This window comes from Brachionichthys hirsutus, chromosome 7, assembly GCF_040956055.1.
Source record: "Brachionichthys hirsutus isolate HB-005 chromosome 7, CSIRO-AGI_Bhir_v1, whole genome shotgun sequence".
NCBI classification, from domain to species: Eukaryota; Metazoa; Chordata; class Actinopteri; order Lophiiformes; family Brachionichthyidae; genus Brachionichthys; species Brachionichthys hirsutus.
The window spans coordinates 2203000-2223794 of record NC_090903.1 but is presented as its reverse complement, the minus strand read 5'-3'; the positions used below and the strand labels follow the sequence as shown (position 1 = coordinate 2223794).

The window sequence follows — 20795 nt, the reverse complement described above, 5'->3', positions numbered from 1 at the left end:
ATGCTGGCTGAACGACAAATAACGTTCTTATTTTGCTTAATAATGAAAATGAGGGGGGGGGGGGGGTTCAATCTGATGATGATGAATATATTTATCAGATGGGATGTTTGACTGTACTTTTGACTGACATCCTGTCTAAGAGGAGCATTTCTAAAAAGCCCTTGCGGTCTTGTTTCCGTTGGAAGTCCTTCGTACTAAAATCAGAAATGTGATTCTTCGGGAAATGTAAAGGCACTTTCTCGCTGTTGCTGCATTTCAGGATTAAATCCTCGCAGCTTCCTCCGTTGTGTACAAAGACTCAGATGAAACTATTCTCCGGTTCGGATCGACGTCCATCGTTGCGTTCTTCGTGTCGGGTGAATGTTTACTGTGGAGGAGCAGCGGCTCTGCTGAGCTCCTCACCCCGTCTCTGAGGGTGCGTCCAGCCACCCTGCGGGGGAAACTCATTTCGGCCGCTTGTGTCCGGAATCTTGTCCGTTCAGTCGTGACCTGAAGCTCGTGACCACAGGAACGTAGATCGACTAAGATTTCAGTTCAGACAACTTTGTTTATCCCGAGGGGCAACTCAGGTTACGCAGTCTACCGGACCGGTACGGCCAAACGCTCAGTAATGACGATTAGAATGCGTCTTTAGGAGAGTTTAACGGCCTAGTGGCAGAAGGGATGAAAGACTTGGATGATGATGATGATGAATATATTTATTAGAATGTTAGGGTACAAGTACAGTCACACAGTAGCATGTATTACAGTACAAGTACAGTCAATAGTAAGTATTACAGTACAAGTACAGTCAAACATCCTGTCTAAGAGGAGCATTTCTTGCGGTCTTGTTTCCGTTGAAAGTCCTTCGTACATAAATCATCGACGTTTAACAATACAAATTTCGCAATAAAAGTAAAACCAATAATAAATTACTCAATTGATGAAAAGTAACATTAGAAAAAATACAAATTACGTTTTTGTCTTTGACACACAAACCATCAAACCAACAAATAAGAAAATGTCAAGAGACTCAAAAGACTGATAGAGAATAGTCAGCATTTTGTTACAGACGTTAAGACTTCAACTTCCTCAGTAAGTACAGCAGTACGTACTTGTACTATAACATTCTATCTAATAAATATATTCATTATCACGTCTCCCTGATTAAAGGGAGAATTATCAAAAACATTAACATTGCATTGTGAAAATTTAATTTAGCTCAGAATTAATAGTTGATTCCGATAAGAAGCAGCTTCAGCCGTACGTCATGAGATTAAAATCCTGATGCATCAAAGCGGATTGTTCCTTTATAGATCAAACAGAACTCTCCTGCTCGTCGTCTCTCTAATGTCAAACATAAAGTCGATTTAAACAAACTACCAGGCCGACCCCCCCCCCCCCCCCCGCTGTCTTCTGGAATCCGGACTCGTGGCGTGTGTGATGGACGACGTAGGGGGGCATCTGAAACGTGACCCAAACGGTCCCTGGTAGAACTCCGGGTGCTCTGATGGAGTCTCACGTCACTCGTCCTTTAAACGTTCTCCTGACTCTATTTGTTCCAGAACAGCTGGAAGGTCCAGCACGGTCGGGATGGTATAGTCCGGTTTCACGGAACCGTCGGGCACGACTCCCGCCCTGCTGATCCAAACTGTCGCCAGCACGCCGGCGTTAAAGGCCCCCCCGATATCTGTGTCCAGGGAGTCTCCCACCATGACGCAGCGCCCGGCCTCCACGCCCAGCTCCTCGAAACAGAACCGAAAGATGGAGGGGAACGGTTTCTGCTCCGCGTGTTCCCCACCGATCACGACGGCGTCGAAGAATCCCTCACAGCCGACGGCCTGCAGCTTCTCCCTCTGGACCTGCGCGTCCCCGTTGGTCAGCAGCAGCAGCCGGTGAGTCCCGCGCAGTCGTCTCAGGAGGCGGCGCGTTTCGGGGGCCAAACTGAGAGACTCCAGGCGACTGTCCTTCCAAAGGCGGTAACACTGGGCGGCCAGAGGGCGCGTGGAACCGCCCACGGCCTCCTGGAGGCTCGCCTCCCAGTGACCCGCGCGGACCTCGTCGACGGCTCGGCCGGCCGCGGCGTCCAAACGCTCCAGCAGGAGCTTCTGCTTGAACTTCCCACAGATCTCGGCGACGGTGACGTCATCGAGGCCCAGCGCGGCCTGCAGAAGTTCACTCGCCTGCAAGGTTCAAGCCCAGCAGACGATCAGAACGTTTCACAGATCAATGAAGCAGAAACAGGACGGTGGTGCTGGATCCGGTTACGGGGAGCAGCTCGTCGACCAATCCGATAATAAATAAAGCTAAGAAACGACGGGGAGATTAATCAGGAGTTAAACGTCGATGATTTAAGTACGAAGGACTTTCAGCGGAAACAAGACTGCAAGAAACGCTCCTCTGAGACAGGATGTGTGACTGTACTTGTACTGTAATACATGCTCCTCTTTGACTGTACTTGTACTATAATACATGCTCCTCTTTGACTGTACTTGTACTGTAATACATGCTACTGTTTGACTGTACTTGTACTGTAATACATACTACTGTTTGACTGTACTTGTACTATAATACATGCTCCTCTTTGACTGTACTTGTACTGTAATACATGCTCCTCTTTGACTGTACTTGTACTGTAATACATGCTACTGTTTGACTGTACTTGTACTGTAATACATGCTACTGTTTGACTGTACTTGTACTGTAATACATGCTACTGTGTGACTGTACTTGTACTGTAATACATACTACTGTGTGACTGTACTTGTACTGTAATACATACTACTGTGTGACTGTACTTGTACTGTAATACATGCTACTGTGTGACTGTACTTGTACTGTAATACATGCTACTGTGTGACTGTACTTGTACTGTAATACATTCTCCTGTTGACTGTACTTGTACTGTAATACATTCTCCTGTTGACTGTACTTGTACTGTAATACATGCTACTGTGTGACTGTACTTGTACTCTAACATTCTATCTAATAAATATATTCATCATCATCATCAGGCGACAAACTGAAACTCTATTGACGCAGCAAACGCTGTTTTTGATGACGTTCAATCGTCAAGACTTTCAACGTGAAAGCGAACATGGCAGAACAGGAAGTACGTCATCGTCATCCCGTTAGTTTCTCCGGCCCAGTCATTGGTCCTCCTCCCACCCAACTAAAACAAACATGGCGGCTCGTTTCAAAGCCCTCCGTCACCTTCCGAATCGCGACGGCTCCTGCGCGGCTCGTCTCGATCAGCGTGTCGTCCAAGTCGAACAGTATCGCCTTCACGACGTTCCCGTCCATCGCCGCGTCACTTCCGACAGAACCGCGCACTGTCTGTTTACGGATGACGTCACACGCTGTGATTGGCTCTACGCCGGAAACGTGTAATTACGTGTGTTTGAGCCAGAGAAGAACGAACGTAAAACACAATTATAAATATTCGTGCAAATTGCTGTCTCACAATAAATAAATAAAAACAATAATTCAGACCTTCAATATTTACTAATATTAAACACAAGACTGTAACTAGCTATTAAGCTAACTCATCATTTATGCTACCTTCCTGTTGGGAAGTCGTTCCAATCTCTAAACCCTAAATTTCAATCCATGAAAATAGTACAGAAAATAATACCGGTAGTCATTTTTTTCTAATGGTGTATTTTAAAATGTATGTTTGGTTTATTTTAAACAGAATGTAACATATTTAGATTAATACAAATAATAATTACAAAACATGCTTTAAAAAACGCTGTCGCACTTTCACGTCACAACCGTACCACGTGGGCGGAGCCTGCTTTGAACCACACCCCTGCCCCTCATAGTGAGTGATTACCTCTCACCATTTTTATGTAAATGTCTTCTAAAGCCTGAAAATCAGTGCGTTACATTAATAATGATCACAATCGTACACCGATTATCTGCAAGCACCGGTAAGTACGCTGGGAAATTACAAACAGCATGATATGGAGTTTTTCTTTTATTACAAATCAGTAACAACATTTTACCAGAGGTTTTTGGATAAAAGCGGTACTCAGATCATCCGCCCGTTAGGCGTCCACCGTCTGGGACAGTCCCAGCCTGAAGACATCCATGTGTCCCGTTAGATTTGATACTTTCATAATAGCACGTTCACCTTATTGACCTCGAATGTATTTAGAGTAAAGACCTTGTTGATGGTTTGATGTGAAGATGGTCAGCTGCTGGTCAAGGTTCAAGGCGTGGCCTCTTGGTGAGGACTGATAACTCACCTTAATATATCCATCCATCCTTCCATCTTGCCGCTTTTCCACGGGAGTTGCTGGAGCCGTAGCGCTAACCGCTACGCCATCGTGCTGACAGATGCTTTTTCTACGCCTCCCATTGCTGATAAGCAGACGAGTGCGTTTGCAGTGCTCAGTGCGGTTTACCTCGTCGGTAAACCCCAATATCACATTAGCGTCTATGTGCAGCAGAGGCGGTCTCCGTCTGCGCCTCAGTCGAGTGTGGGCCGTGAGTTCAACCAAAATGTAACGGACCTTGTAGAGTAGAACTGCACAGAAGATAGAAACTTAATAATAGAAATATTTTATTCTAATTTTAATTCAGACAAGCATACATGCGAAACTTTGGACAAACACCACCGCACAGAAAAAACGCATTACTCTGAAAATACAGCATGAAGTGGAGCTTTGGTTCCGACAAGGAAATCTAACGTGAAAACCAAAAACAAGACAAACCGGGTCAGACGTGTTAAAGGGAATCGGTCAAATGCGGAAAATTCACATGTCATGCAAAAGAAACCCAAGACAAATGAAGCTGCATGTAAATGCTGGAGATCCATTACCATTAATCAATACGCTGTTCTGCTCTCTCTAAGGCACCGCCCACTTTAACGGGAAGATGAGTCTCTGCAAAAACAAATACCGAGAGCATTACCTTTCACTCAAACGACACAGTCACACTTCCTTCAACGTAAATAAAGTTAAAAGTGGGTTTATATTGAATATTTTGCTCCTCGGGCATTTTCGGTTGGAGCTTGAAGCTTTCGCGTTCCATTGTTTTCTGATTGTTGCTGCCATTGTTTAACTAAATCATTGCATATGTGCAGTATATCTAAAGGCATGCGGAAAGTAAGTACAATTCAAATAAGGGAAATGTATTATTTCAAAATGGCTTACATTTAATGCTATCAAGGGAAAGAATGCACTCGAGTTCCTGCAGACTAATATAGGCTGCATTGACTTTCTGTCTCTAGAGCAAGCCTAATTGGATGTAGCATAGCGAGCCAAGTGGCCATCTCTTCAAAGGAGTGTGGCTCGAAATGTAAGGCACTCAACAGTCTGAGAGCATCTCTGTGTCCTTCCGGTGGCCTTGAAGAGGCTTAGGGAGAAACCAAGTGGGCTGGATCGCTTTCAGCGCAGATGTGATAATCAGAACGGTTTGTAGAGGCGCAGAGAGAGCGGGATTCCCTCCAGACATGACGTGGTCTTTGCTTCAGGCGGAATACGAGCGGCATAGGCAGAGAGCATAGGGGAACCGTTACAGTCGAGTGAAAGGGCCCACATGAAGAGGAGCTCTCAGTTTGGGAGAGGAGCAGGAGTTGGTGATGAAGCTCGAGGACGGGGGGGATGAATAAGCAGAAGAGGAGGAGTCACTGCTGGTGTTCAGGGCGAACACACTGGAAATGGCCACATCCACGATACCTTGACACAGCTCTGGATATAGTTTCCTGGTAGGGAAATAAAGTAATTATTCAGAGGTATGTTCTGGACATGGAATGAATTCAACCAATCAGTGTCGACCTCGTTCCCCTGAAAAGCCACGCGTCTGCAGCTGGAGCATTACTATCTCGTCACATGGTCCTCAGAGAGGACACTTTCTGCTCCTGCTGTCTCGCAGCCCTCAAGCCCAAGCACGTACCAGGCCTGTACGATGCGTGTTACTTAAATTTACAAAATAATGTGTACGTTAAGGGCCATGGACAAGTCAGGGGCCACGGACAAGTCAATGGACATGGACAAGTCAAGGGCCACGGACAAGTCAAGGGCCAGGGACAAGTCAGGGGCCATGGACAAGTTAAAGGCCATGGACAAGTCAAGGGCCATGGACAAGTCAGGGGCCATGGACAAGTTAAGGGCCATGGACAAGTTAAGGGCCATGGACAAGTCAGGGGCCACGGACAAGTCAGGGGCCATGGACAAGTCAGGGGCCATGGACAAGTCAATGGACATGGACAAGTCAGGGGCCATGGACAATTCAAGGGCCATGGACTAGTTAAAGGCCATGGACAAGTCAAGGGCCAGGGACAAGTCAGGGGCCAGGGACAAGTCAGGGGCCATGGACAAGTTAAAGGCCATGGACAAGTCAAGGGCCATGGACAAGTCAGGGGCCATGGACAAGTTAAGGGCCATGGACAAGTCAAGGGCCATGGACAAGTCAGGGGCCATGGACAAGTCAGGGGCCATGGACAAGTCAGGGGCCATGGACAAGTCAATGGACATGGACAATTCAGGGGCCATGGACAATTCAAGGGCCATGGACTAGTTAAAGGCCATGGACAAGTCAGGGGCCATGGACAAGTCAAGGGCCAGGGACAAGTCAGGGGCCATGGACAGGTCAAGGGCCAGGGACATAATATAATATATATATTCCATAAATTGGAATATTGCAGCATGTGCTCTGCCGAGCGCCTCTCTAGCTTTAAAATGTTATCTGAAAATGAAAGAAATGAAAATACTTTATTAATCATTATGTCCTACACACACACAATGAAATCGCGTTTTCACCATAGAAAAACGGGCCCCTTGAAACAAGTGCATCAAAGGGCCCTAGCACACGGAGAGGGAGTAGGGTGAAGGCGCGGCCGTGATCGGCGCACCTGGAGCATTTAGCGGGGACGGTGCCTTGGCTCAAGGGCACCTCGGCAGTGCTCTGGAGGCAGACTGGCCCCTCTCCAGTCACCAGCCCACACTCCACATTCCGCCAGAGCTGGGACTCGAACCGGGGAAGCAAATACAATTGGCGGACGGATATTTTCTTCTACCAGTCCGTTGATTTAAACGCTAAAAATGTACTCAGAGAAAGCATTGTTAAAAGACAAAAACTAAAGAGAGAAATACATTGTGAACCTTTTCCCAGCATCATTAAAGACTAAGTGGAACACTCAACTCCAGGAGCAACAACCACTGACATCACCTCTTAATCCACCACTCAATCAGGTTAAGCCAATCATCATTAGAGATGATTAGAAAAAGGACATTAAACCTCGAGGTGCATTTTGTTGACGAAAGCCAAAACACGTTCGGGACTAGAGGGACGCCGTCTGTCCCTAATGAAGCAACAGCAGTTTGATGCAGCTGCATGGCGGATGGAAAAGATGGGACAAAAGATCAAGCGCGGAGTCTTCTGCGTGGAAAGTACGACGGTTCCTCAACTCTCAAGTTGTTGTGAAACAAAACCGGAAGGGGATTTGTTGAATTGCAGACTACGAGACCACTTCTAACCTCTGGGCTATCTATTGTAGCATTTGTCCACCAAAGACTTTTACCAGCCAATCCAAATGAAGCTGAACACGATGTACCGTAAGACTGTTCAGTGGAACTAGCTGGCTCCTCATTGGACAGAGACAACAGAGCGGTAAGAAGCCTGTCTTGATGTCTTTGCTAACTCCAAATGGGCCAGCGTGTCCCCTGCCAGTCCTTTGGGTTAGAGTCCAGAACTCTGGACATGGACATTTCACTGGAATGCTAAAGCCGACTTTTCATGTCCACTAACAGTAAATTGCCAAATTTAAATGTCCTCTAAAGGGATTACTAAAACTACATCTCATCTTTACTTAAGAACTGAGGCTGCTGCAGGCGACCAGATGCATTTATCTTTGCATTTTAATGCCCAAACTAGTTTCATGGAACTTGTTAGGGGAAATAATTAAAATTTGGATTTAAAATCAAATTCTATTAACTCATCAACTTAAATTTACAATCACAATTTCATCTTTCCGCGATGAGCTGCCGTCTCATCTGGGGTTTGCCATTGAAAGACATCGGAACTGGACGACACACCTACAACTGCGTTGGTTGGACAGTAGCAATGCAGCCTGTATCGAAACTCGAGTAGCGCAAGAGCACCAGAACTAGAAAGGGAAATATTCTAATAAGAATAATCATCTGAACGTCACTGACTGAGCACAAGCTGGAGCTCCGTTGATCTCGATGAGCCACACTTTCAAGTTCTCGTCCAACATGAAATCAAACCCAAACAGCTGGAAGCTCTGGTAGGACAGGTGCTTGGTGCTGATCGCCGGCTCGATGCACGTCAGACAGCTCCTGGGAAACCAGACCACAAAATCACTTCCAGATATCCGACTGTCAACGACAAGCGGACAAATAAATGGCGTGTACAAACACTCATTGGTCAGGAACATTGTGGTACTTGGTTGCTAAGGCTCGAAAAGATTTGTAAAAAAATCTAGAAACACGCAGGAGATCTGAACTGCCACCTTATCATGGTGGGGGGGGGGGGGTCTGAGTGCCCGAAAGACCCCAGGGGGCGACGCTGTCGGGAGCTTTATGCTCCTGGGAGGGTCTCCCATGGCAAACAGGTAATTATCAGAAATAATGTAAGAAGAGTCATTCGGAATGGGCAGTTGAACAACTTAGTGGGCCCATTAGCTTACCAAACTCAAGCATATAAATAAATCACCTTCTATGAAATGAACACGAAGATAAACACCACAGACTTACTTTATTATCTGTTTAATCTGAGGTAAGATGGTGGCTTCCAGCGTGACATTGCGAGTGTTCAGCAGGTACAGCCTGAACTCATCAAAGAACATCTCGTTGCCCTCTTCGTAGCGCCCGTAGTTCTGGGACTGCTCCTTCTGGATACAGTGGTTGGTCAGATGGCTGGTCGTGTCCTGCAGGTCTGAGCTGTTGTAAGGCTCGGAGGAAGTCCGCAGCACACCCTCCCGGTATAAGTAGATGTTGTACTGATGGTCCACTAGCACCCAGATCCTGTAAGCACCATCAAATACATAGATTTGTTACATATACCCTCCATATACCGTATTTTTTGGATTATACGTCGCTCCGGATTGTAGGTCGCACCAGCCAAAAAATGCATAATTAAGAAGAAAAAACCATATATAGGTCGCATTTTTGGGGAAAATTTATTTGATAAAATCCAACACCAAACAACATATAGCACAAAGAACATGCTAACACGTTTACCAAAATATCAGGTTTTATTCCGAATCACGAAATCCAAGGAAATCTTCATCCTCGGTGTCACTTTTGAACAACTCCCCCAACTCGGCAGGTAGACAAGACGCCGCTTCCTCTTCTACGTCGCTTACATCAGACTCGTCGTCAGTTGCAGTTCCAATTATTCCAGCCTTTCTGAATCCCGACAGGATGGTTGCGGTTGTCACTGAAGCCCATGCTTTGTCGATCCATTCAATGACTTCCAGGAAAGTTGCATGGCGCATTCTCCCGGTTGCCGTGAAGCTGTGCTCTCCATCCGTCATCCACTGCTCCCACAGGTTACGCAAAACTGACTTAAAGCTCCTATTCACGGAGATATCAAGTGGCTGGAGTATTTTGGTTAAGCCTCCAGGGATGATGGCAGGTATGGAGTTGAGAACTTTTAATTTATTTTTTAACTGTGGTGTGATGTGCGCTCTCATGCTATCCATCACAAGCAGAGCTTTGCGTGCTCTAAAGAAGCCATCCGGTCGCTTATTGTAGCACTTTGTAAGCCACAAGTTCATCATTTCTTGATCAATCCACCCTTTCTCGTTCACGGCGACTTCAACTGAGGAGGATTGGATTTTTGGCATGGTTTTTCGTTTGAAAATGACCATCGGTGGCAGTTTTGATCCGTCTCCACAACATGCCAGCACCACTGTGAAGTGTGATCTCTCATGACCAGTTGTAACGATATTCACACTTTTTTGCCCTTTCTCTGCAACACTTCGGCCCATGGGGATGTCAAAAGTGAGGGGGACCTCGTCCATGTTAATAATATGATCCGGTGTCACGTTGTGATCACTTACATGCTTTTCAATGAACGCGCGGAAACTGTCAACCTTGGCTTGGAAGTCCGCTGGCAGTTTTTGGGACAGTGTCGTCCTAGCTCTGATAGAGAGGCGTTTGCGCTGCATGAAGCGGTAACACCAAGAAGGTCCTCCCGCAAAGCCGTTTATATTCACCGCCCTGGCAACCACTTGGGCGCGGAGACGCAACTGCACCGTTGACAAACCTCTCCCAGCAGCACGTTGTTCAAGCACCCATGCGTGAACTCGTTCCTCCAACTGCGGCCACCTAGCTTGTCGCCCGCGATTAGCTTTCTTTGTTTTCTTCATTTCAGTAAGCGTAACCTCCGCTTTTCGCCAGTCCCTTACAAGTTTTTCGCTCACTCCAAACTTTCTTTCTGCTGCTCGATTGCCGTTTTCGGCTCCATATTTCACTATCTGAAGCTTGTAAGCCGCGGAATATGACTTTCTTTTCGGCGACATTTTCAATCAGCCCTTCTAATTGGTGTTTTTAGATAACAGGTGTGACAGATAACTCTGAACCTCCAGAAACCGCGACAGATTCTGACGGGTCACAGAGTTCCCTGTAACACCTGTTATAGAAATGTGTAGGCTACTGTCTCTGCGCTCACAGATTTTGTAAAAAAAGCATATATAAGTCGCTCCGATTTATAAGTCGCACCCCCGACCAAACTATGAAAAAAACCACGACTTATAATCCGGAAAATACGGTATATATATATATATATATAATACAAGCCTCACTTAAACACGCTCCAAGTGTTGAGCAAAACGTTTCAAACTTGCCTGATGTCAAACTTCCGATGTCCCGGCTCCAGCAGCAGGGGCTTCTCCAGGTACTTCTGGATCACGTGAACCTGTCCCTGATTATCAATGTGCTCCACCAGCTGAGCAGCATCATGGGAGATAAACATTCCTGCACCTATTACAGTGACACCAAATCTATTAGTGTGCTCAATTTGCCATCTACAACTTTTTTCAATTCAATCCTGCAAACAAAAAAAAACAGGAGGTTCACCGTGAAAAAGTTGTCTTTTCAAAATAAAATGACTTCATGTCAGCAATTACACGTAACGTAGGGAACGACTCAGAAGAACTTGCACCTTGGACTTAAAGTCCAATATGGGTAATAGATTTCACCTTTAGCTCCAGCAGAAGACTTTGCAATCCACACGACGCCGTCCCCACTTTCTTTCTTAGAGTGGTAGGAAGACAAGAAAACTTCTCGCTCATCTGTCTTGGGATTGCTCTTGAGGTGGTTAATGCCATTCTTTGCTGGGGCAACAGGGGTGTTGAGGTTAGTGGGATAGATGATGTAGGATTCTGGGAACCAGTTACTGGAGTCAGACAGCTCTGGGCTGGTTTTGATCAGCCTGATGGTAAAGGAAGGAGATATGCAACACCCATTTAAACAATTCATCTGTGGAAGGACATCAGTAAATGATGCACAGACAAGAAAATGTGCAGATTTTCTCTTAAAAAGTAATAAATATTCACTTGACCAGCGACGCCTTTCTGCAGAGCTTGTCTGCTCCTCTGTAGTAATTCACCAGCTGCACCAGTCCCGGCTCGTGACCTGTAAAGCATTAAAGTTACCGAAATACTTCACGTTACCGGCTGGAAACAAGTTTATTCAACATCACTGTAGTCAGGTTTCCTGGAGGAATATACTGTTAATTTGTTTACAAGAAAAAATAAATCACACAGGTACAATTTAAATATCTCAAACAACTGACAGTTCAAAATCCCGCCCTCACCTTTGTCAAGTTGCGTTGAGGTAAAATGTCTCCCTCTCTCGGCCAACTCTAAGGATAACAGCGTTTTGCATTTATAAAATAGATTAAAACGCCTGGTGGATACAGCTTACGGGGAAGGTGGCGCTATCAGAACGCTTAGAGGCGTTTTTATTAGAATTTACCCAACCATAATGCTTATCTTTAAGAATAAATACTTTTCCTTATATGTCATGGCCATAATGATTATGTAAAATGATGATCTGTGAGTGATTGATAATGGTATGTAATGAATTGTTATATGAGCTCTCCAAACAACAGTTTTTGGCAGCATTCCATTTCATTTTAAATAAATGACTGAGAAAGCTTAGTCAGTAAATATAATATACATGGATTAAATCATTTCATTTCCCTCAACAATAGTGGGCTATGCTAAAGCGCTCAATCAGGCGGATGAGCAGCGCTTACCGAGGCGTCCGTAGGGCAGTCTGTTCCGCTCACCGAGCATCAGGTTAAACCGGGGATTGTCTCTCTTCAGCTTCTTCCATTGCCCGGTGGAGAGCAGGAGTTTGGAGACTTCTGCATAAACGGTGCTGTTGTCGTCCCGGGTCACGAAGGTGTATATCGGGGAAGTCATGCTGCGTTGACTTCGATGGGACGTTTAGCCACTCCAGCTAACGAGCTACGTGGGAAGCAGAGCAGATCCAGACCATCCGAGTCCGAGCTGCTTCTCAAACTCCCATTCACTGTTCCGAAGCCGTTTCTGTTTACATGACGCAGTAAAATGTAAAGTATATTAAAGTATTAATATTCAGTCAAGGGGGTTCCTTCAGCAACCCAAGACCAGGGTGTGCCGGACTGCTGCTACCGACTCCCGGGGCTGGTCCCGTCCGGTTTAACGCTGGTTTTCATCCCCTCACCGGTTTAGCTAGCATCGGCTAAGCTAGCTGCGTGAAGAGCATCCGGGGAACTTTTCCGGTTTCCCACCTCAACAACAATATTTCATGCGAAATGTTCTAAACGAGTTCGCTGCGCAACAATGTCTCCAGCCGGCGCCTTGCGGTTTAGTCTCCGAGCGTCGTCGCCGACGTCACAATAAACCTCCGCAGTTGTGGGTAGTGTAGTTCAAGCGATTCCTCAACTCTCAGGTAATCATCATATTTCTCTCATTGTTATGCATTAAAATGACCGTAAAACAACTTAAAATAACTTTTACAAAAATAGTTACTATTAATTTCATCAGGGGTTGTACAAAGTGTCAGTGTCGGAGAGAATTTTAATAGTGATTATACTTCGTTTCCCAGAATGCAATACGATAAAAATCGTGCTTCGGTTTTTTTTTATAAAGTTTTATTTCAAAACAAATAACAAATTGCAATCGTTAATTGTTTTTCTAACGATTATATAGCAATTGCCAGAGGGCAATATGCAAAAATATGACAAGCATTCAAATACTTTGCAGGTGATACAGATATTTAAAGCTTCTGAGGCCTTTTGTTTAATGAACCACTAATTACTTTTATATACGCCAAAGTATCATTATAAGAACGATCTTTGTGTGCAACTCAACAGCTGTAATACTGGATGTATTCTTGGCGACTCCCTGATGAATCGTTTTATGTATGACGACGACCTGGCCATATTGTGGGTCAGGTGCAAACAGGCCAGCCTACAGAAGTGAAAGGTTGCGTACAATGACTGCATGCGGATACTTCTCAGGAAGCCCAGATTGTCCGGTGCCAGTGAGATGTTCTGTGGTGTCGGGTTAACACCCTTCATGCTCAGCTGAGACACTCGTCTTACAGGTTTATATGTCGTCTGAATGATTCAGGGAATCATTATCAGGCTGCTGACTCAGCCCAGCCAGAGTGCTGTCAAGTTCCACTCAGGCATTTGGTGTCACTAGTACATGATTGTATTATAGTACTACTGTGTTTATTTGTCTAAATGATGTGTGCTGCTTTGATTGGACCATTGTGTCTCTAATAAAGATTTGATGGATTGAATTCAGAGGTTTATAATTAAAAACGAAAAAAATGATTTTCTTTGCCTTCTGAAAAAGCAAAATACAACATGTTCCCATTTTAAGGAGAAGTTCTTGTAAAGTTCATGAATGATAAAGCTGCTGAGGTCTTTCCAGAATGATGTAGAATATGTGCAGATCCAGAAGAGGTGCTGAACGCTCTCAGGATGGTTTTCACAGAAAGAACAATTCACACGAATGTCTCTTCTGAACCTTTTCATGTCGTGGTTGGCAGGGTAATATTTACGAATAATTTAAAATACATTTATTTCACCGTATTTGTCACAAAAACCTATTGGGAATTGTCCATACTTTCTTCCGGTTATCATTTACAAAAGAACTCCAGTATGAAAACGATGTGTGGAACAGATTATATTCAGATTTAAAAAATCTGAATATGACACAAGTTGTCCATTCCAATTAAAAAGTTGAATTACAAGTCTCACCTGTTCCTCAACCCATTTAGAAAAGTTTAATGATTTGTTTTTGTACAGTATGTCCCGATTATTCCAGTGGCGGGCGGTGCATTTTACACCTAGGCCTTCAGTGAAGTCCTACTTAGTCCGACTTGAATAAATACCCCTCATAATACCATCATTTATGACACCACTGCTTTAGAAATAATGTACAAACACACACTTACGCACTACTGGGTGCTGCATCACCTCAATCGTGTACAACACAGGATATTTTTTCCAGAGCATTTAAAAATCAATAAACTGCATCAGCAATTAAAACTTACCACTATACGTGGTACTATCAAAGTTATAAATAAAAGGGAATTTTTCCAAAGCGTTTTAAAGTCCACCATGAAGCTTTAAATTGCAAACTTGCAGTTTAATATAAGAAAGACTGCAATACAACGTGTTGTACTTCCACTACAATCACACAGCTGCACCGGCGCACCACATTATTTACATACATTGCATTTACGGTATATCTGTGATTTTATTTCGTTATCATGTTAAATAAATAAAATGTTGGTACTCACCAAAACGGCTGTCCCGTTTGAAAACAAAATCCATTCTCCTTTCTTAAAGTTCCTAAATCCAGTGTTGCTCCAAACATTAAATCGATCCCTTGCAAACAAAAGGCATTCCCAGCAGAACAATTTGCTGCGACTCTCGGAAGCCGTAAGCCAAATGTTTGAAGCCTGGAAGCGGCGTACCAATCCTTTCCCCACCCGGGACAGGTTAGCTAGCTCCGGAGCTAGCTTGAAGCTAGCTCTCGTGAGCCGAAGCTAGTAGCTTCTCTGTAAAGGTCCGTCTTGAAAATGGCCTTTCAAGAATATCCACAACCAAATACACACTTTCCCCTCCTTCGGCCATTGTGGGTTAAAAGCGCAGGAATAATTGTGGTTTTATCTTCGGTTGGTCGCCGTACCGGTGCCACCAGCTGATGACGCAATAAGCCTAGCGCTGCCCTCTCACACGGAGTATCCAATCACAGGCAGGAAGGCCTTACTTTCACCAACTCGTGATCTGATTGGCTATCGCAACTGTCTATCAACTCTAAGAGCCAATCACAGGACGCGTTATTGAGTTGTGACGTGAGACAAGCAGGAAGGACTTGTTTCACCAACTCGTGATCTGATTGGCTATCGCAACTGTCTATCAACTCTAAGAGCCAATCACAGGACGCGTTATTGAGTTGTGACGTGAGACAAGCAGGAAGGACTTGTTTCACCAACTCGTGATCTGATTGGCTATCGCAACTGTCTATCAACTCAACTCTACGAGCCCGTTCACTCACACAACACAGACGGCAAGCAGCGCTGATTCTGAAGGTCTCGGACGGATAGTACTTGCCACTGGTACTATGAAATCCGCCTGGCAACACAAGCTAGCTGAATTCTGATTGGATAAAAACTCTCACCTAAAAATACATCACTGTAACATAATATAACATGAATGTGAAGAATATATATATATATATACACATAAAATTAAATTGATTTTATCAAGAAATCTTTAATGTCATTCATACACTCTCATGCACGAACGAAAAACAGCACTCAGGTCCCAGCTCGAGGCACACAACACACATTCATTCAACTTAAAGTAAATATATACACAAAATTAAAAAGTGACAAAAGTGATTGCACGATCCCCGTTTGGGTCCAACACGGAAGCAGTGCATTTGGCCTCCGAGTTATCCACAGTTCAGAGCAACCGGCCGATAGTCGTTCAGGCATGAAACGGTGGAGGTCTTGGGGACAGGGATGATGGTGGCTGTCTTCAGACACGTCGGCACTGAGCCCTGGGACAATGAGGTGTTGAAGATGTCGGTCAACACCTCGAAGAGCTGATCGGCACAGTCCCTCAGAACCCGGCCCGGGATGTTGTCTGGGCCTGCAGCCTTGCGGGGGTTGATCTTCCGCAGGGACCTCACCACATCCTCAGCAGCCAAACTGAGGGGCAGCTCACCTGGTGGAAGCGTGAGCTTTGTGCAGGGTGACGTGTTGGAGGCCTCAAAGCGAGCGTAGAAGGTGTTAAGGGCATCAGGAAGAGCCGGGTCCCTGGGGCACTCCATGGCTCTCTTTTTGTAGTCCGTGATGGTACTGATGCCCTTCCACATGCTCCGGGGGTCATAAATATGATCATGTGTAAAATAAACAAGTCTGGGCAGATCTTCTGGAACGATTCCCACGTTGATCTAATTTAAGAGTTCCCACCTGTGTGGGTTCTCATGTGGCGCGTCAATGTACCACGCTCTCTAAAATGTTTCCCACATGTCTCACAATTATAAGGCTTCTCACCTGTGTGGGTTCTCATGTGGTGCGTCAATGTACCACGCTCTCTAAAATGTTTCCCACATGTTTTACAATTATAAGGCTTCTCACCTGTGTGGGCTCTCATGTGGACTGTCAATTCATTACTTGCTCTAAAATGTTTCCCACATGTTTTACAATTATAAGGATTCTCACCTGTGTGGCTTCTCATGTGGCGCGTCAATGTACCACGCTCTCTAAAATGTTTCCCACATGTCTCACAATTATAAGGCTTCTCACCTGTGTGGCTTCTCATGTGGCGCGTCAATGCATTACGCTCACTAAAATGTTTCCCACATGTTTTACAATTATAAGGCTTCTCACCTGTGTGGGTTCTCATGTGGACTGTCAATTCATGACCTTCTCTAAAATGTTTCCCACATGTTTTACAATTATAAGGATTCTCACCTGTGTGGGTTCTCATGTGGACTGCCAACGCATAACTATGTCTGAAATGTTTCCCACATGTTTCACAACTAAAAGGCTTCTCACCTGTGTGGATTCTCATGTGGACTGTCAATGCACCACTTTGTCTGAAATGTTTCCCACATGTTTCACAACTATAAGGCTTCTCACCTGTGTGGATTCTCATGTGGCGTGCCAATGCACCACTTTGTCTGAAATGTTTCCCACATGTTTCACAACTATAAGGCTTCTCACCTGTGTGGATTCTCATGTGTTCTATACAGACTGACTCGCTTATGAAAGCTTTGCTACATGTTGCGCAAACACATGGTCTCTCTTTGCTGGTCTTTCTGCTGTGGGGTTGAAGTGTGGGATCACATTCAACATCCTCTTCACCCGTTTCCTTTCTCTTATCATGGCTTCCAGATGCATGACAGCTGTTAGAGACCAGCAGCTGGTCAATGTCTGCTGCTCCTACCACAGAGCTAATGACTGGCATGAGAACTCCAGACTCTTCTGATGCTGCATCTTCATCAGGTTTCAGGAACAGAGTCTGATCTTTGCTGTGGTCTTTTTCTCCACAAGTAGGACTCAACATGAAGGTTCCAGTCTCCTGCTTCAGTCCAAGCCGCTCTCTCTCCTGACTGGTGGGGATTTCTTCCTGCTCCTCTTTCACACGTGGAGGCTCTGGCTCCTCTTTGTCCACACTGGAGTTCATCTCCTCCTTCCAGAGCTGCTGATCAGCAGGAACCTCCTCCTCCTCCTCCTTACAGACATGTTGCTGTGGACAATCTGGAGGACAGATTGAAGGAATTGGACGCTGCTGTGATGAAACAAACATGCGAGGACAAACATACATACTTATTCTGTGTGATTTCATTCCGGGTCTCCAGGTGATATCTCGCAGTCTTCGCTGATGATCGATCTTCACTCGTTTCTTTCCAGGCAATCGTTGGTCGCTTTTTAAAAAGGCATCCTGTTCAGCTGAAATACCTGCAGACGAAACAAAGTGATTTCCTGTTATCTTCTGTTACAGCTGATTGTACCGTTAATTTAAAATCAATAGAAATGAAGAATCGCCTCCCTTTATTCTAGAAACTACAAATAGCAGTTCAAGAACAGGAATACCAATGCAAAAATAAATGTCATGGGAAAACAGAAATATACATAAATGTATGCAATATAACCAGAAAATACGAAACTCACAAACCGCTGACATCATCACTGTCTTTTAAACCTATTATATTGATGATTACTTTAGTAATCATCTGTTGTATAAATATAACAAAGAAATCTCAGAGCCTAAAAGTAGAATTTGTTCCTGAAAGGCCTAGATAGGAAGTAAATGGTCCAGGTAATTAGTTCATGCAGAGTTTCCCCGTTTTACTTTAATATTTACATGTTGACTTTATATTTGTAGGAAATGTTTTTAGTATTTTGCCTCAATGCTTCATGACACAAAAAGTTTTGTATTTGTCATCAAAAAACAGAAATTAAATTTACTTTAAACTACGGCTGGGTGATAACATTTATTTAATCGATTCTGGATCAATTTCCTTTTAATTTTGAGCAATCGATTCATAGTCGATGAGATCCATTTCTCTCGCACGCTCCCGTGCACGGTGACGCCCCCTCACCATGACGTCAGGCGCACAATCCCGCGTATGCAAAATGCTGACTCAGGTGAAACTCCGGTCTGCAGCCCTCTCATCTGAAATCGGACGTTTGGAACCTTTTCGAGTTAAAACCAAACAAAGAGCTTGATAAATCCAAAATGATCTGAAAAATCTGCCAAGCGGAGGTCAGAAACACTACAAACCCCAGAAAGCACTTGGTCAGGCATTGCTCTATGCTAGCGCTCGCTTACCACAGCATGCTAACGTTAGCTTACTACAACATGCTCGCGCTAGCTTCCCACAACATGCTAGCGCTAGCTTCTCACAACGTGCTAGCGCTAGCTTCCAACAACATACTCGCGCTAGCTTCCCACAACATGCTAACGTTAGCTTACAACAACATGCGCGCTAGGTTCGGACATGCTATGTTACGGCGGCAGCCTTTCTGCCTCTGCGTTGTTGCTGTAATGCATCTCAACATAAACCGCACGTTAGCATTAGCATTTTAAGATAAGCGGAGCCTTAGCTTCCTGTCTAGCGATTAGCCGTTTATGCTAGCGGAAATTATTAGCATGAAACTCGCCAAACATTCAAACCAAAAAGAAAATAGATGACTAGCATGCTAGCGGAGCTAACTAGCATTAAACTCTCTGAACATCAGGATCACACGGAAAACAAATAATTACACACCTGGATTTATACAGAAAAATGCACATTAGCGCATCTCGGGGGGGGGCGCTCTCGTCCACGCTCCTCACATCGTGTTCAGACAGGAAGTGGGGGGGGGGGGCAAATCTGAGGATGGAGAGACAGATGGGACAAAAAACTCCAAACCGGAAGTACCCCGAGATGTACATTGAAAACAAAAATGATATTAAAAACGTGTAATTATAAAAGGAACACAAGACAAATACATGAATAGAGAATAAATGAATAAATCCTATTTATGCAGGATTTAACTGCACTGCTATTAACTGAGAGGGAGGCTGATGTTCCATGTTTGATGATAACTGGAGCGCGTTCATTCCTGATGACGTCTCACCTGATGAGTCTGGGAGCGGCCCGATAAGGCCTTAAAGCGCTGTTAGTTAAATTGATAGAACATTTGGGGTTATCCAGTCCTTTAATTGTTCAAGATAATTGTTAGGGCTGAGCGGGGGGGGCCCTTTTGGCCCCCGGCACTATTGACCCTCACACCCAGATGGGACAGCTGCATCATCATGCCTGGGGATCCGGAAGAAGAGGACCAGCTGTGATCGGGGTCTGGGTCTACATTTCTCTCTTGTGGTGTTAATGCTAATACGTGATGACGCGGTTTGCTTGCAGGTTTACGGGGGGGTTGTTGATAACTGTGTGCTCATTGCTGATGTGAAGGACTGTGGCGGTATTATTGTTGGTGGTCTGTATTAGTTACCACAGCTCCTTGCTTTGCGAGCTTCGCGGGGTCCCCTTTGGGGCCCATCGGGGTTAGGGTTAGGGTTAGTCACTTGCTTTTTGGTTTTCTCTCGGCTGTGTATTATCGTTGGGATCCAGCCCCCCCTCGTCCTGTGTGCAGCTCCAGGTGTAAATGATAAATTCAACCATCGCACTGTCTCTGTTCTCTGCTTTCTGGGGTCCGCTCACGTTAGTCCGTAACGTTCAGAGGCTTATTATACTAGTTTTGTTACCTGCTTACCGCTTATACTGACATTTAGTTGAATTCACGTTTAAAATATATTATATGGCTCTCACTGAAATAAATTTCCAAATATTTTGCTTTCATGGCTCTCTTAGTCAAAAAGGTTCCCGATCCCTGGTGTATAAAGATACCATGGACAATTTATAACTTTTTGTTGATCCGGATTACCATGTCGATCCAGGAATATTTAAATATATGACCTCTGCAATATCTTATCTATCTAGAAAAAAAGATCTAGAAAACTTTTCTCCAGATCTGACATTTTGTTTTTATGAATGTTGACTTCTCTATCAGCAATAAATCTATTTATATCTGTTTTGCCAACAGCAACTTGTATTTTATTTTATTTTTTCAGATGGGGAATGAGTTGCTTGCCGGAGGTTTCTGCTTTTTTTTGGTCTTTGTAATTTATTTTCATACATGTTTGGATGAAGGGCCATTGAATATAAATGACGCAGATGCATTAATAATATAAACCACATGTTGAGAGCTGAGCTGATGTGTGTGTTGAAGTGAACTGAATCTTACTCAGGCGTTATGAAGGGCAGGCAGGCTCCC

The 20795-nt window shown here is 44.6% G+C and overlaps 2 protein-coding genes across 2 annotated transcripts; both read right to left on the bottom strand.

The window, feature by feature from the left end:
- Positions 1-680: 680 nt before the first annotated feature.
- nanp (N-acetylneuraminic acid phosphatase) lies at positions 681-3288 on the bottom strand. The gene is made up of 2 exons (XM_068741467.1): positions 3193-3288; positions 681-2162 (listed from the first exon to the last, which is right to left on the bottom strand). The coding sequence occupies exons 1-2, from the start codon at positions 3280-3282 to the stop codon at positions 1503-1505; spliced, it is 750 nt and encodes a 249-aa protein (XP_068597568.1). The 5' UTR covers positions 3283-3288; the 3' UTR covers positions 681-1502.
- Positions 3289-4557: 1269 nt separating this feature from the next.
- LOC137895758 (tubulin--tyrosine ligase-like) lies at positions 4558-12382 on the bottom strand. The gene is made up of 7 exons (XM_068741263.1): positions 12214-12382; positions 11510-11588; positions 11153-11385; positions 10799-10934; positions 8703-8972; positions 8142-8285; positions 4558-5689 (listed from the first exon to the last, which is right to left on the bottom strand). Exons 1-7 carry the CDS (start codon positions 12380-12382, stop codon positions 5500-5502), a joined length of 1221 nt encoding a protein of 406 aa, XP_068597364.1. The 3' UTR covers positions 4558-5499.
- Between the last annotated feature and the right edge of the window lie 8413 nt (positions 12383-20795).